At 42.9% G+C, this 18,106-nt stretch overlaps 1 protein-coding gene across 2 annotated transcripts in view; it reads right to left on the bottom strand.

The window, feature by feature from the left end:
• Positions 1-6,602: 6,602 nt before the first annotated feature.
• The window catches only part of Rnf217 (ring finger protein 217), a 100,414-nt gene continuing 88,910 nt past the window's right edge, over positions 6,603-18,106 (bottom strand). For both annotated transcript variants that reach the window (XM_063235041.1, XM_063235040.1), the window contains 2 exons: positions 16,875-16,946; positions 6,603-15,627 (listed from right to left, as the gene is read on the bottom strand). In XM_063235041.1, the coding sequence (XP_063091111.1) occupies positions 15,557-15,627; positions 16,875-16,946 (143 nt within the window). In that variant the 3' untranslated portion in view covers positions 6,603-15,556. The remainder of the gene's footprint in view (positions 15,628-16,874; positions 16,947-18,106) is intronic.

Genomic DNA, 18,106 nt, shown 5'->3' with positions numbered 1-18,106 from the left:
CTGACACCCACAACCTGGAGGAGGAAATGATTTACTTGGCTCACACTTCAGGAGTTCAGCCCAGGACCGGCTGGAAGGAAGGGTGCGGCAGAATGAGACTCTCTTCCTGGTAGCTGGGAAGCAGAGCAGGGGCAGGGGCCTAGAGGAAGAATTCAGGACCAGGTGTGGACCCCGTTACCCCCTCCTGACCACCTGGCCACACCTGGCAGTGTACTCTACCAACCCTCTGGGCAGCTCCCAGGCTGTCCAAGTTGACAGTGAAGCCACCAAAGAAGAGTCTGCTCAGCTCATCAGCCCACGTATTGAGTGGCTGTTTGTTTTCTTGGCACTGGGTTCCTGGGAGTTCTTTATATATTCTAGATACTAATCCCCTGTTGGAAGGTGGCCAGCAGATCTTCTCAGAGTGCTCAGAGCCTTCAAGGACAAGAGCGGCCTGCTCAGCCCACAGGCCCACAGCCTGCTGGATGCCCGACTGCTGCTACAAGCTGTGTCATCCTTCTGTTTCCCTTGCTGTGCAAAACTTTCTAGTTTACTATAGTTCTATTTGTAGAGCCTTGGTATTATTTCCTGTGTGCTGGAGTCTTATTCAGAAACCTTTGCCCGTCCCTACGGCTTTGAGGGTTCCCCCATTACTATCCAGAAGTTCTGAGTTTCTGGTGTTACACCTGGGTTTTAAATTCTTATTGGTTTTTTTTTTTTTTTTTTTTTGTTTGTTTGTTTTTGCTGTTGTTGATGTTGAGATTTTTTTTTGTCAAGGAATGTCATTTCAACTTTCTGCAAGTGAATATCCAGGTTCCCCTGCACCATTTGTTAGAAATGTTTTTTCTTCACCTTATGCTTTTGGCCCCTTTGTCTGAAATCAGATGGCTATTGTGTTTCTTCTGTGTCTTCTCTTCTGTTCCATGGGTCTATTCTTCTGCCAGTACCATCTGTTTTTAAATTATTTGTTGGTACATTTCAGATATACATAATTATCATATTCATTATATGGAATATTTACCCCTGCATATTTTGATTCCTTTTTTTCCCAATCTGCTCAACCCATTTCCCCCTCACTAGTCACAAAGCCACAGTGATATACGCACACTAGTGTGTAAAGGAGTACAATTTTCAGTAGTTGAATCTTGGAAACAATTCAAATGCCCATCAACCAATGAATGGATACAGAAGTTGTGATTTTTTAATACAATGGAGTCCTACTCAGCCATAAAGATGGATAAACTTGAGACATTTATAAGTATTGGATGAAAGTTGAGACCATACTCTTAAGTGAAATGTATCAGACTCACATGTATAAACATGTCATTGTCTGCCTGGTGTGAGAAACCAAAGTATAGGTACATATAAGGACCAAAATAGATTTTGTGAAAGGGGAAGAAATTTTTCAAAAGGAAAGAAGACTAGGATGGGGGAGGGGGAAAGGAAGGAAAAAGAAAAAAAAATAACTAAAAAAGAAAAACATGGAAGCAGGGTTTTTCCCCTTAAACTGTGGCTTTGTTGTAGAATTTGAAACAGGGCACCACAGTGTGTCCAACTGTGCTCTGTGGCTTAGACCTCTTTAGCTATTCTGGATCTTTCGTGTCCCCATGTAATTCGGGTAGTGTTTCCCTGAAGAAATGCTGGAATTGATGGGATGGGTCACTGTCCCTTGTAAGGCCATTTTAACCTTATTCATTCTGCCGACCTGTGAAAATGGGGTGCTTCCCCTTTTCCAGTGTTTTCTTCAATTTCTTTCTTTACTGTTCTGATCTCCCACTGCAGAGACCTTTCACCTCCGTGATTAGGTTGATTTCTAAGTTTTCATGTTTCAAGGTATTGTGACTGGAACTGTTTTCCTGATTTCCTTCTCAGCTAGCTGATGTGCATGCATCCTCCCTTGCCCGTTTTTAAGACTTTTCCCCCTTAATTTGAGTGTGGCCCTGAAGTGGCCCAAGGGACATAGCTCAGTGCCTCCACCTCCCCTTCTTATGTATTGGAGGCAGAGATCCACTCTTTCTGTTGAGGCTCCACAGTCACGTGCATGTCCTCCTGGGGTGGGCAGTTATTTATTGAATGAATAAAGAGGAAATGATTGCTTTAACCAAGGAAGTGGTTTGGTTGGAAGATGAGAGGAGGCCAGATAGATGGAACAAGATTAGGAGCACTTTCTGTTTTGCAGCTGTCCTGTCATGGTCTTGTCACTGGGACAACATGTACAGTATAAGGGAGGAGAGGTTTATTCTGGCTTCTGATTTCAGAGGCTTCAGTTCGTGGTCAGCAGGCTCCATGGTAGGAGCATCATGGAAGGACGAAGCTTCATGGTAGCTAAGGAACAGAAGGAAGGGTGCAGACAGAGGCACCCCAGTGACCCCTCCTTCCTTGCGCACACTGACCTGTGAGCAGCAGTGGGTTAACCCAGAGTACACCACCCCCATGACCAGTCACCTCTCCAGGAGTCTCTTACTCCAGCCAAGCTGACATCACACGTCTCCAGGCCAATGGATTTGCAATCTTCCCCCCATCTTCTCCTCACTGGATACAAGTTTGACCACTAAAGAATTCCAAAACCTTTTACTCTGACCTTTTTGATTTTTTTTCTTAAATAATGTTTCTTCTGTTCATAGAATGATTCTTGCAAGAGCTTTTCTCCCAAATCCACCAATCACCTGCTTACAGGGGACACCAGCTGGGGGATGAGGGGTCTGATGAGGAACGGTGGAGTCTGCCCAGGCATGTAGTGCTGTGGGCTGCAGCCCCTAAACTAGGAGTTCACAGCTCCTAGTTTAGGAGCTGTGAACATAGAGTGGACTTTCCATGGACCCCAGAAAGCCAGCTGGTTTGGGCCCTGGCTGCCTTATCTAGCCATGATCTGGGGTAGACACAGTGCCGGCTGGAAGCTCCTGGGATGTGCAAGTTTTGATGGCATGATGTGGACTCTTCCTGCTATAATAATGATTCTGGGTGAATGCAGAAACAGCGCATTGAATGGTACAGAAGACTTGCTTCTCCACGGTGTCCACAAAGCCTCCTCATTTTGTGCCTAAGCCTGACATTTTTCACTGCCACCATCCCACTCTGAGCCACCACCAGAGCTTGCCATACTGTGGTGACCTCCTAGCTGGCTTCCTGCCTCTCACTGCACTGTAGCAGCCACAGTTTCTGTTGAGACACGGAGGTGCTAATATTCCCAGTCCACCTACAGGCTCCAGGGCTTTGCATTTCACTGAAACCCAGTGCAAGGGTCCTCATGTTCTCTGCCTCCCTCTGCAGCACCACCTCCACCCCAGTCTCTCACATTCCTCTCCCCTCTTTCCATTCTGGCCCTGGGCCAGGCCCTTTCCCCTGCTGTTGCTTTGGATCTTAAAAGCTTCGTGGGCTCATCCAGGACCCCTCCTCTCCCACACATCCGATCACACTTTCTCAGCCCAAACCCCACGAACCCCACTGTTCATCTCTTTCCCCTTCTTTTTCTCCTTTCCACATTAATAACGTATCTGGCTCTTATCCATTACTGCAAAGTGTAAGATCCATGGACGCAGGTGTTTTAGTGTCCAGTTCAGTGACACAGCTCTGAGACAATAGCAGTGTCTGGTCCCTGTTAGGGACACAGAAGTTATCTGAGGCATGAACGGATAGCGACCATGCCTCAGATAATACTCTCTCTGCGGCCAAGATCTGTGATCTGCTCTCACTGCTGTGAACACAGCTGTGCTGTGTCAGCCTGGGGGCCCAGGTTTTAAGTGAATGGCAGACTGGTTTCCCATCAGTTTGCAATGCTGGCTTCTAGGTTTCCCACCATTTGCAATGGGAACTCACCTGTTGCACTGGCAGATCAGAGAAGCCAAGGCCAGTGTCAAAAAGAGCCCAGAACCTGGCTGTTATGGAATGTTTGGGAAAAACAGGAATAGTGGGCATCTCTGGGCTGCCCCTAGGACTTCTGCAGCTTCCATCAGTAGCTTCATTCTCAACTGTGGGGGCAACAAAGCTAAGGCTCACTGCTTTTCCGTTGTAAAGGCTGGAATCTGAAGCCCAGGTGCAGCAGGACAAGCTCCTTCTGGTGTTTAAGAGGTGAATCCTTGAGCTCCTTCCAGGAGCCTGTGTTTGCTGACCACCTTCCGCACAGAGGAGCACCCTTCCAGTCACCGTGGCCAGATAATCTCCTCCAGACACGAAGTCACGGCATCTGGAATCTCACAGGCTCACAGCTGTGCAATCTGAGCTCCTACACAGGCTCCCTGTGGTCTCAAGTCAAGGCCGTGGTAAAGGAGGCTGATGGGTTTAGCCTGCCTCAGGAGTCTCTCTCTGAACTGACAGTGGCAGCAAGAGCTGTCCCAAATGGACAGCATGGTGGTGTGGATAAAGCAGCTACTCTGCTAGAAAAGAAGTGTCAACAAACATGAAAACTGAGCAGTATTTCATATTTAACCAATAGGCTGATCAGAAATTTATTTACCCATCAGGCACTACCCAAAATGATTCACCATTTGGGACACTTTGTGTCTAAGTCAGCCTTGTTGCTGGTGGCTAACATGTTCCTAAGGAAATGGTCACTAACAAGAGCTGGAGTCCACTGAAAGCTTGTGAAGAGCAAGACACCGGTTAAGTGCTCACACATGCACTGACCCCAGTGCATGCTCTAAACTGCCCTTGGAGGGCTTGACTGTGCTCTCCATTTAACAGAAAGGAAAACTGATTCCAGAGTTATTAATGCAGCTAGCATCACCCAGGCGAGCTGAGGAAGAGCCGGAGTCTGAATCCACAGCCTGGACTTAGGGTGTGTCCCCTGACCTTCACCACCCCCCTCAATGGAGACCTGATGGTCACAGCCTGCCTGCTGTATGTTCCACTCAAACAGCACGGTCATTTAACAGGAAGATATGAGTAGCAGCTTGCTGAGACAGAAATGTAATTCACAGGAGTAACAGATAGAGGCGAGCACAGGACTTCACATGAGGTGTCTCCTTATCACCATCCTCTTTCAACAGACTGCCCTGCCCGCATTACGGGGACAATTTTGAAGTGTTAGATGACATAGTAGCTCAAAATGAGGGGCTGGGAAGCCTGTAAACATTCAGCCTCCTCAGCCCCAAGCACAGAAGTGACAGGAGACATGTGCCAATCACCAAGCTCAAGTTGATGATGTATTGCACAGAAGCCAGGCATCTGTGGTGAGTTGTGCAAGTGTTTCCTCTGCATCCTGTGTGTGTGTGTGCGCGCATGCTGGTTGGCAATTGGAGCTATAATAAAGGATATCACCATTTTTGCATTTAAAAATAGCCTGGGGCCAAGATAGCTATCACTGTTCATTACAATGAAAAAAAGCTAAGTGCAAATGGATGCAAGGGAATACAAAACAGAAACTTAGTACAGGCAGTGCAGAGAGCCAGTGCGCCATGATTAGAAAAGCTCAGGTCACACGTGTTTCACCTGTCCTATGGGCAATTATTTTTTAAAAGAAAAATTTTGGTTATGATCAAGTAGAATGAACACTCTTGCCAACTGGTGATAGGAATACAAATTGACATCGACTTTAAAACGGTGCCATCTGCATGCATGAGACAGTGTGTGTGCCTTCAGTTGTTCTCGGCCTCTGAAATTCCACTACTAAGAATTTACCCTACAATTTGTATTCAGGAATGTGTGCTGTGGTCTTCCCACAGCAACTGCAAACAGCTGAAATACATGACATCTGAAGAGTCAAGTACCGTGATTCAAAGTATTTTAATAATCCAAGAAATACAATACACTAATAAAAGGAAAAAAGGCTCAATTTTACATTTAATTATAAAGTCACATTTTTATCTCTATCTGGGATTACAGGTGGTTTTTATCTTCTAAATTTTACCAAATCATTTTTCTCCATAAAATTTCAACAGACGTGTAAAATATATGCATTTGTTTAAAGTGTTCAGATTTTAAGTGGATAGCACATTTACTTATATACACACCCTCGTGAAGTCACAGGGTGTTTTTATTCCAGGAAGTTTCCTCCTTCTCAGTAACTCCCACCCCAAAAGTAACCACTGTTCTGACTTCTATCATCAATTGCTTCTGTTTCTGATCAGGTAAATGTCATCCTCCACTGCATGGTGCCTGGCTTCATGTGTGCAACATAATACCTCTGGCTTTCAGCCAGTTTTGCTTGGATTGCTCAGTAACTTTTTCTGTTCTTACTGCACTGTAACATTGCATTGCATGATTCAGCCTTTATGTATACTTATCCATTTCACCGTTGATGGAAATTCTTATATATGCCTTTGGTCGACAGACACCCCTTTTTCTCTGGGGTTAGACCAAGGAAAAGAACCGCTAGCTTAGAGTAGGTGTATCTATCTAACTTCGTGGTTTCAACTGTTCCTTCTGCAGTCCCGCTGCCTCTGAGCACAGTGATCACCACCCTATGCCAATCTCTTATTTCCATACTGTTGGCTTCTTTCTTAACACTTCTCTGTCCACTGCAGAAAATGTGGAGTGAACTCTCATTTTGTGCTGCCTTCCCCAAACATGCCATAGCAACACATCCTCCACACCCACAGCTTCTGATTCACTCCGAAATCTCCTCTCCTAACACACAGCGTAGAAATGACTTCGCGCTCTACCTCTGTGGACAGAACACAGGAGTCTTATCTTTGAAAACCTTTTATTAGGCACGGCTAGAAGAACCTGCATGATGTATCTATCACACACATCACGCAGAAAACAGCACTCCACAGGAACCTTAGACAGCACACACAGTGACAGTTACAACAGTTTGATTCCCGTTACGGTTTTTCACCCAAGCTGAGTCGTTATGTTCACCCACAAGATCTGATCTCATAATTAAGACTGCCCTCCCCTTCCAAAATGACTAATCAAAAACACTTTTATTTTTAAAAAGCCCAGCCACAACGCAAGGCCATAGGTATGCTACCCAAAATCCAGAATTAGAGCCTACAATACCACGAGGTGTCCACACTTTGCAAATCTTGTCTTTAATAGGCGTGTGATGGGACACTTGGCTTATTTACACCACCAGCAACAAGATGGTACTTATTAAACTACGATGACACACACACCACTGGAAATTCTTGAGGTAATAGCTTTTTAAACTTTGCTGGTTAAAAAAACAAAAAAACAAAACAAAACAAAACAAAACAAAAAAAACTGTTAATTTCAAAGTCCTGTCCAGCAGGACCCGTCTGTTGGCAGGAATATTCTTTTTTTTTTTTCTGCGTCAAATATTTACATATATTTGCATATACAATTCGTGTTTCTGTCTTTTCTAAGCACATAGTTTATTTTAATCATCCATCATACATTCATCAGGAAAAGCTGAATTACATACTATGGTACATAAAGAGTAGAACAAAATCAGTGTTCCATATAAAGCAAAACCAAAGGCACGAAGCCAGAAGAGAGAAATGACAGGAAATGGCTCCGCGCTGATAGAGCGCTCCGCAAAGGAGTTAAACGTGTATCTGCAAACAGTGCGGTGCAGGGAAATTTATTACTCATAACGGGTTTCCAAAGACGAGTTGTGGAGAACTAGTCAAATTCCGGCAGCATCACTTTTACTTTTCAGTGCTTTCTGAAACGCAATTTTATCTGACTTGGATCTATTGATAGAACACGCCAATTCCTGTTTTACACTCAACCTTCTTTTTCATGGTTTTAAAATACATCTCAAATGCAATGTTTTCAATTTCCGGTATTTATGCTCCACTTTCATACTGTAGCTTAGAAATGAACAAGGAATCTAGGGGACATACACTGGCTAAGCTGCCGTTCCGGAGACCATGCAGTAGATGGGGTAACAAATAGTCTCCACACGGCCAGGTGGAGACACTGTCTCATCACCACTTTTTAAATAGAAGGGACAAAGAACATTCACAAAAATATATATGGCTTTTTGGATAAGAAATAAAGTCAAGTGAAAAAAATAAGGCACTAATAACAGATAGAAATGTTTTATACTCATCACACAAAGCACCGTACAGAAGGTGTGCTCGTGCGATTGGAAAGTGGAAGTAAGCCCAGCTACCCTGGCTTTCATTCATTAGTTTCTTCCTTTCTTTTCATAAGTTAACTGTAGAAGTACCAGAGTGGTAAGGGAGATGATACAGCAGGCAGAACTGATAGAGCCAACCGCATGAAACGATCACTGGGAAGTAAGAAGCTGGCTAAGCTGATGATGAAATTAGGGCTGGCAACTCATTTCCTAACGTTTTTATCTCAGATAAATTTGTTTTTCCTTCTAATTTCTTTTCAGAGATTTCTACAAATTAACACTGTAAGCCTTATGTCCACCAGCTTCTTTTCTAAAATACATTCAGAATAATTCCCCAAGCAGTTTTCTAAATATCAAAGTGAACAGTATTATTACTGAAATGGAGAAAGAGTTAAACATAAAACTTAAAAAAATCTCTTCAATCAGGCTCATTTTAAATATGAAAATATAAATACAGTTTGGAAAATGACTACAAATTTTACAGGTAATTTTGTGTAAACCACTAGTGACCGTTCCTCCCCTTAAACTTAGATTTCTTTCCAGTGAAACACATGCCATTTAAATAGGAGAGGACCATTAGTCCATGGAAGTCACATTTCTGAATACATAACAACAGACTAAAGAAACCGCTGTTTTAGCATCTTACATTTTTTTGAAAAGGAACACGTGAATAATCGCCTTGGAGTTTTGCCACAGATATATGGGTTCCACGAAACTGTCTAATCAATTTTGTTTAAAACAGAAACAACTTTTATGGCTCCGAAGTATGTAGTAAGGTAGTGTAACTTCACAGGACTGTAATGCTCGCTGCTGCTTTTGTGTTTCTTCCCCAGTTATTTCTGTGACTGCATAGGATCTCCTACTTCATATATTAATGGTTACTTTCATCAGCTGTAACACTGTCAATTATTTTCAGATTAAAAATCTGTAACCAATTGTCCTTGTCAAGGGAAATGGATTTCATATGAACTATCAGGATAGTCTACTTTCCTTAACACAATCTACAGAATTTAAGATGAAAACAGTTACACAATATGGTCAGATAGTAAAAGTAAGCTGTCAGAGGGCTGCCACAGTTCTGAGGGCTTCAGCAAAAGATGTGCAGTCAGCCAATAAAAAACCCATAATTTATGCAGAATTTATTCATAAAGAAACAAAGCATGCTTTTAAAAGACTGAAAAATTTAGATATGTATATAAAATATTCTGTTACTATTTCCTTAAAATAGTAACAATATATTGGATTTAGAGGAAGTAATGCGTTAAACAAAAACTGTTATTTTTAGTGATTTGATTAGATCACTGAGAACTTTCCCTAGCTGGGCCTGGGATAAACATGTCACAAATGTCCAGGGAACAGATGACCAGTATCGTAAGAACCACCTGACGGGATTACTTTGACAATTTCTAGGGCTTTTTAACACCCACATAGGAATCTCTTCTCTTTTCTGTAATATGCACTAGTCCCACACTAAACCCATCTTGAGCATGGCTTAAATCTAAAACCCATCAGTAAAAAAGCTGAACTTTCACAAATGACAAAGGCAGTTCTGAAGGGTGAGAACCAGTTCCATTCAACGTGGTTTATTTTTGATTATCAAGAAGTCTAAAGATGGGCCAGGGATATAGCTCAGTGGCACAGCACCTGACTGGCAAGCATGAGGCCATGAGTTCAATTCCCAAGATCCCCCTTCCAAAAAGTCCAATGATATTCAAAGACTATGACTATATACAAAGGCTACATTATACAGATTCATCCCAGAATTTGTTGTTGCTAAACAGAATTATATAAATTACATTATATAGATTCATCCCGGAATTTGTTGTTGCTAAGACAGCAACAACAAAACCACCACCTCTGTAGGATGAGGGCCAACACCTCGGCATCAGGTTGGATTGGGGAGGGGTCTACATTTGCTTCCTGCCCAACCAATATGCAAATACTGATCTCACGGCAACAGGGGCCTGGCCCCACAGTACCACCAGACCCCTGGTTTCACCTACTTAGTGGCAGAGGGCTAAACAGAGTCCTTTAACTCCTACCAAAAAGAAGGAAAAGTGCTTCACACATTCCCGATGTGTGCCGATTTACAGACCAAACAAAGACAAACTGCACTCACTACCAGAGTTCAGTTACGGATTCTGTTCAATGCAGGATTTCATCAGAGGGGAAGGAGGCAGTGGTGAGAAAACTTCTTTCTCACTTGGGCAAGACGGGAAGGGAACTGCAGAGATGAAAAGCAGATCAGGAATCTGAGATTTTGAAAACACGTTCTTGATGCTGAGGTATAGGTGGGTCACTGCAAAGACCAGGAAAAAAGCTGTCTGACATTCACGATGGATCAGAGTGACAAAACGTGGCACAGAATTGAAAAACTAACGATGTTACCTATGTTAGTAAGCCTGGGTAATTTAAGTGACGCACAGTCAAATACAGTGAATGAAGTCTCAGAAGGCCAAAGGAAGTGACAAAGAAAGGCAGTGGCAGTGATCTGTGTATTTTAAGAATTTACTGCATTTTAAGCTCAAATTCTTTTATTCTCAGTCACATCTTCAGCCAAAAGAACACAGTTTCTAACATAGGTTAACAGCATGCTTGTAACACTGGGCTTCTGTGCAGGAATCTACAGGGTGCATGACACGTCATGGCCTCTGCAAACCCTCCAATGACAATGGCAGTGACAATAGTCTCACACTCCCGAATCTGTTTACTGGACATGGAAAAAGCCACAACGCTGGCCACCCAGCAGAGAGGGACAGCACAAGTTCCGCCCAATGCTCAGGTCTGTCCTCAAATTCAGAGCCACAAGATCAGATCTCCTCTGCATTCTTCTCTGAAAGGTTTATGCCATTGCAGCCTTCCCATCTGAGACACTGCCTAAAGTTTGATTTTGCTCAGATCATACTTTTATGGTTATACAAAATTATTTCAGGTTTCAGCAAAGTAGTAATTGTAGATATACTTATTAGAATGTGATTTTGGAATCTGTTTTCTTATTAGGAAGGAAAATACCATTTTAAATTATGAGTTGACAAATATAAAATGTGCCTGAGCTGTCTTGATTTTCCATGTTTCTGGACAGGGAAATTTCTTTTCATAAAATTTGTGAACCATGTAAATGCAATTAAAAACTTCAATAGACATTAACAGTTTTTAAATAAATATTCCAACTAAGTTATTAGATAACATTTTTAAGTATTAGTCATTAAATCTGAGCTCCCAACAAACTGATAATAACCAGTTTCCAGGATTACTATCATTTTACAAAGTACTGCATTTTTAAAACTGTTTTACTTGTTTCAAAGTTTTAGCTGCTGATTCTCCACACATTTGAAGCAATGAACAAATATTTCACAATGCTTTTACTCCACTCTACTGAAATGTATGCATTAGTTGCTTAAATGGCATGAATATTCTACAGTGCACTGTAGACTTTTAAGGCTGTTGATAATAAACAGTAACATAAAAATACAGAGCCGGCCAGTGGGACAATGACTTTCAATAGCAAGGGATGGACTTCAGCCTCTGACACGGGAGGATAAGCAAATTACCTGATGTGATTGCTCACACTAACGGATGTGTCTGCTTGCTCATAAGCGGCTTTTGGTACCAATGTTCTGGCTTTCAGACTTAAGAAAGCACAGCAATGGATCTTCTTCAGACCACGAGCATCTTTATGAATCCTTCAGGCAGCACAAAGATGTCAAGGACAACTGCGTCTGTTTAAGGGCAGAGAGTCTGGGATGTCCTGGCATGCGCGGTCACCTCTGACCAGTTCCAGGGCCCGCTCCGGGCCATTCTGGGGAAAGGAGCAGCTAGAAGAGCAGAGGGGTGGAGAAGAATGGAATTGGGAAGCCCCAGGACAGGGTATGGCAGCTGCAGCAGCTCACAGGCATTTTATGGGCAGAATGCATCACCCATCAGGGCACTAGGACTGAAGCCACAGAGCAAGGGACACTGGGAGAGGAACCACTAAGGCCGGCCCCTACGGTGTCAAAGTGCAAGCAAAGGTTGGCACTGTGGCCTGACTGGGGTCTCGCTGTCTGCGCTCCTTTCCCAACTCCACAGTGGGGAATTCCTCGGGGAGGAAGAGTGGGGTGCTCACTGAAGCATGGATGCTTCAGATGGTTCCCTAATTCATGCATAGAGCCTCTTCTACTGTGGGCCCTGCAGCTGTGAACCGACTCTTCCCTGCTTTTCACCACGGCACTTGCAAGGTCCTGGGTGGTGTAACATGCGTGCAGTTGGACAGTGCTTTGAAAGATGTGACGAGAATCATTAATTTGGCTCGAGCATTCATTTCATTCCCTCAACATTTTAAGAACTGGCAATCCAAACATCAATTCTTCCTTCTCACTTTATCTGTGAGACATACTAGTTTTTCGGCAAAATGAGTACTTTTCTTATTTATGTTTTGGCAAGGTACTTCCTTGGCGAATTGAGCAGACAGGAAGTTATCCTTCCAAAGAAGCTTTTCTTCAGAACTTATGCACTCCTTGTACAATCTTGCTTTTATTCCAAAAGCCTTCCTTTCACTGTCAAATGCATTTATTTTTATGCTTTCATTTCTTGAAAGTGTATTAATTTTTAGTTAAAAATATCAGATAAAAGCCAAATTTAAAAACTTATGGATGTGCTCACACAAGGTGAAAAATATACAGAGAAAGGATGTTCACTGTATCGTGTAAGAGAGATGTGAAAACAATCTTGGTGTGTCTACTTAACCGGAGATTAAGTTGATTAAAGTATAGTCCTCCAGTGGACTATGTGGTAATTTATAAAAGAATGAGGTAACTCTAGATAAAACTCTTATGGAAAGGCATCTATCAATATATAATAAAATGAAAAAGACTCAGAGCAAAGTAAAAGTATTATTATTCCATCTGTATAAATCTGTAATAAACACAATGCACACACAACACACACACATACACTTGTAAATTTTTAGAAAGTGATTAAAGAGCACATACCAAACCATTAACAGTGGCTGCCCCTCTAAAACAAAGGTTGGGGTAAACAGGAATATGTTACTTCATAATTCTATATGCAGTTTTGATTTTTAAGGGAACATATATTAAATTTATAATAAAAACATATAAAACTGACAAGCCTTGGATAGAAAGATATTTATTTACTGTGCAGACATCTGTTTCTAAAGTAGTTTTCAGAATTAATCCTAATAAAGTCACTACTATTGTTTTAACTTCAAAGTTGGCACTGACATATAAATAATTCTTTTTCATTTCTCTTTTAAAGATCTAGAAACTCAGTAAAAAAATTCACAAAGAACTACTTTAAGTTACCAGCAGAGAAAAGCCTAATAGCTATCAAGCTTTAAAGAGAAAAATGCATGTATTTATTTTAAAAATATATGCCATAGAAAAATGAAAATTCCATGCAATACAGGACGCTACCTCTCACACACTGAGGAAACAACTCTGGCTAGGGCACACAGCGCTTTGAAACTGGCACACTTGGAAAGTTTTCAAATCATATAAAAATAGGTCTAAAAGATAAGTTATCCAGAGAAAGGAATAAAAATCCCTGAGTAGGCCAAAGACGAACAGACAGAACAACCTAGGAAAACAGACGATCTGGGACCAGAGCACACCTTCAGCTACTTGGCATATAAAGACTTGGTGTAGATATTTTTATGCTACAGACACACAGACCGCTAGAGTGGGAGTTCCACTTATTCATATGCTGCCAAACTATGCCTAAAACCAGAAAAGATGAATTTCAAAAGATGAAGCTCTTTTATGACAGAACTATGTATTTGGGCTAGAGATTCATTCTTTTGGTTGAATAGTATGGGACCCACCTACAGCAGGCACTCAGCAAACAGCTGCCGAACGGGTAGGCGGATGAACAGAACGATGAACTTGGGAATGCGAATCCCTCCTCCCCTCTCCTGTTTCTCTTGGGAAAAATGCTCTCCAGAGACACAGATGTCCAGCCCTTCTCCACCTGCAATGGACCACCAGCCCAGAGACTGTGGTGCTACTCGGCGTGACGCCAAAGAAAGCAAGCATGCTGGCTTGTGAGCTAGGAGTGACCTTAACTGCCTTGAACCGGGGCTTGAACCGCAAACAAAAGTGAAAAACTATTTTCACACTCTGGAGCCCAAGAAAGAAAAAGCTATTCAAAGCAATGTGTGTGTTACTGTATCATCTATCTCGGGTCAGGTGAGGCTGCTGACATGCTTTTATGCAGATGGTTAACTGGAGTCTCAGGAGTCAGTGGGAATTTTCGGGGTCTTCTCCAAACATAAGTAGTGGGACTTTGGTGATGAGAATGAACGAATGTAAGTTTCATCAATTGTCTTTCTGTTCCAAAGACGTCACACCTTAGAAAATATCCTGAAAATACTTTGTTTTTGTTTCCTTCTCTAAAAATACTTTATATCTTAAGTGACTCTGTGAACAAAGAAAATTTTGTTTTTAAATTACCCCCCATTAAAAAGATTCCCCAGATTATTATGCATCTGAGTAGCAAACGTAATAAAAATCCTTTGAGAGTAGTATTTATTTTCGTGAAACTCAGGAACAGATAAAAAAACAGAGAAGAGAAAAAGGTGAAGTATGAAATAATTTAAAATCTTGACCTAAAGCAGAGTTCCCTGTGATTACAAGTTAGTAATTAAAAAACCAGTGGAACAGAGCTACAGCCAACTTGTTCTCTGGATTAAGTAATCTCCTGTGAAATATGATTCATAGAGGACAGCATTTATACTAAAATATAAGAAATCTGAGAAGACGGAGTATTTGGGACTGGAGAATTTTCTAAGAGCATCCTACCTGTTTTTTCAGTTTACAATGGAAGGGTCACCACCATGGAAACAGCCTGTGGTCTACACCACTGACTTTAATTCACTACATTCCCAAACTAGGCCCACTACAGAAGCATCATCTCTAAACCGGCCCATGAAAGTGTGAAAACAGCGTAGAGGCATGGAAATAGGGGAGCAGGAGGTTACTGAGCTTCATTTAATACAGACTTACACACACACGCACTCCAAGCCTGACGCAGACACACTGTAGTGACTCACGATTCTTTCTCGTTAACTTAAGTTTCATGAGTTCCCTTCTGGGCATGGAAGTTTTCAGCAATGGCAGCATCTCTAGCATGAAGGAACCCACTGCCTGGGCTACACACAGCAACAGGTGCTTTCAGCCAACTCGTGTATCCTGAAAAGTGACCTCGCCCGGTTGGGACAGACAGGACAGGCACACCAAGTCTGCTGGACAGACCGGAGGGTTCGGGGTTCAGCGGTCCCCCAGGCCCTCGGAACAATGCTGAGGAAAACCAGTTCTTAATTAAAATGTTTTCTTCCAAGAACCACGAAGGTCTGAGTTATGACACAGGTACTAAGAGTTTATGAAAGTGACCGTTTTTTAAAAAGCAGCAATTTGCCTAGGGAAAGGGCAGGATACCACGTTGGGAGTGCACCGTAGCTAGCGGCGTGGTGGACAGAGGACCCTGGGGAACGGCGGGTGGCAGAAGGGTCCTCCCAGGGTGGCTTTGGGGTGACTCGCAGATGCAGGCTGTCCCGCCGGCCAGGCTGACATCGGGCGATAAATCTGCACCCCTCTAGTCCATGCCTGTCCGTGACCGCTTTCTCTGTGTTTTACAAAGGCAATAGATTGGAAATACAAATAAACCTAGGGGTGAAACAGAAACACAGGAAGTTAGCCACAGAGGCATTCAGGTACACATATTTGAAAATTTCCACATTAGTTTATCTGCAAACACTTGTAAAGTAATCATTACTTAGCACTGCGTAGGGGAGAGGGAAAATACCTACGATATGCATTTATCTGGTAAAACTTCCTCTGCTGTAGCTCCCTTTCCTGTGTAACACACGCAGCAATACCGGTTTAAAGATGGAATAATGCTTCCTACCAAACTACCACACCGCGGCTTCAGCCCCAGATCCAGAGTCACATGCAGAGGATCATTTTACTGAGGAGCAAAGACCGCGGAGCTGCGGGTCTGCAGTCCCAGTTTTCATGGCTACGATGTCCACTTTGTGTCCTCATGTGGGAAATGTAGATAATAACATCGACTCTGAAAAGTCCTGACTCACCCACCAGAGCCACCATCAGGTACCTTATAATTCTATCTGACTTGGGCAGGTATCAGTGGCTACAGTTTACATGCAAGACTCATTTCAGCCAAACAAGTCCTTCCTGCTATATAACACAATTGCCAAAGTGATCGCTGTCCAAGTGCGGGCCTTGAACCTCGGGACTACAGCAGGCTGGCCTGAAAACTTTCTAGAAATGCAGATTCCCAGGCCCACACCACACTGAGTCAAGAAAGGTGGGTGGGGAGCAGTGGTGTGTTTTAACCAGCCCTGTGGTTTTTCTGAGGCATGCTAAAATCTGAGAACTACTGCTTTAAAACACATATTTTAATATGCTTGTATGTATAAAGCTCTGCAAATTATTGGTAAGATTTCTACTGGTCCACCTTCAAGTGTATGCCGGCTGTCTGGGCCTATGTAGGGAGCTGGCCAGGCTCCCTTTTCGTACAAGACACAGACCCTACACAGACTCACACACTCAGCCATGTGACACAGCCTCTTTGATGGTCCAGCTCAAATGCAGAATTGAAAAATTCAAGTCTAGTTCACTTGAGTTTTTCACTAAAGTATTAGCTGCACTGACTTGGTATTAAAAGCAGGCTAATACAATAATGCTTTTACATAAAGTATCCCTAGGCTGAAAGGAGTCAAACATACCCTCCAGGAGAGTGCTCCTCTGAACTTGTGAGTCACAGACTGTGTAAAGCAGGCCTGGGACAGACACCATGATCCCTTGGTAAAAGACTCCCATGACTCCAGTTACACACACACTGTAGACAGCCCCAGTGGACCCCAATCTCAGACACTTGACGTGTTTCTTACCGATTACAACTGCTATGGCCCCCAGTGCTAATCCCAAAACCAGGATTAGAGGTGCAATGAATAATTTTCCAGCTGGAAAACAAAAGAAAAAAAAATGAACAGCCTCCAAAGGAATCTACCAAACAATCACAGCAAGCTTTTTAAATTCCACGGCAAATGCAATTTAGTAAGCTGGATTACAAGTGAGGTCTCTAAGAAATATACGGAACGCAGGTGCCCACATGTAAGTTCACGGATCCTCACCTCAGGAACAACCCCCAAAGGTGGGTGATGCGTCACGCACCTCACACAGCACTGATTTGTCATCACTGAAGGATATTCCTAAGGGATCAGCTCAGTGCATTCCACCCAGAACAACTGTGTTGGGGGTTTTTCTCTTAGATCTCTCTCTTTTAGTTCTCAGATTGTTGAAGGATTACAAAGGGACTAACACATTTGAGGTAGCAGGTAGGAAACCTGGTCAGCTCACCAAGCGGAGAGCTAGGTATCCACTCATGTTTGCTCCCATCTGTCTCCCTCTGTGTGAGGACTCTTGTATCAGGTTGTGTTTCTGATGAGGGTAAAAAGGCAATGTACAAGGCATTCGCACCTGGTAACTGAACACGGTATGCGTGTGCTGGGAGCTTTTGGTGCTTACCCCCTTAGCTGTTGACTATTCATGATTCATACATTAGAAACTCCACAGACACAGAGCAACTCTACTGCAGGACTCGGAAACATGTGTGGTGGCTGCTTCTTTCTGTTTGGTTTTGGGGACCATGTTCCATACTGTATAGTACTGCAGGTATTACTGCTGTATGTGAGCCATGCCCCCAGATGCTGCCCATACAAAAATCAGTGAGACTCTGTTCCTCTGATCAAGCAATTGGAAATGTAAAAATCTAATGACTTCAAATTTTCAATTTTTAGAAATATTTTTGTTTTCACTTTGCTTTTGAGATAGGGATCTTAGTATCCTGCTCAGGCCAGTCTCAAACTGCAGCTCAAGCAATCCTCCTGCCTTAGGTTCCCAGTGGCTGCGATGACAGGAGCACATCTCAGCACCTGGTTAAGGATTCAAGTTGGATCAGAAAGAAAGAGAGGGAGAGAGAGGGAGACAGAGACAGAGAGACAGACAGAAACAGAGAGGGACAGAGAGAGAGACAGAGAGAGATAAACCTGTTTGAGTCAAAGCCCTATGAGAATCCCCAGCACACAGCAAGCGCTCAGCTCTCCAGTTCTAAAACCACCGC

The sequence above is a fragment of the Cavia porcellus genome, unplaced genomic scaffold (genome assembly GCF_034190915.1).
Source record: "Cavia porcellus strain 051 isolate PalLab524CR breed Dunkin Hartley unplaced genomic scaffold, mCavPor4.1 scaffold_24, whole genome shotgun sequence".
NCBI lineage: Eukaryota > Metazoa > Chordata > Mammalia > Rodentia > Caviidae > Cavia > Cavia porcellus.
Note: the sequence above shows the minus strand (reverse complement) of the source record. Positions and strands in the feature narration are given on the sequence as shown.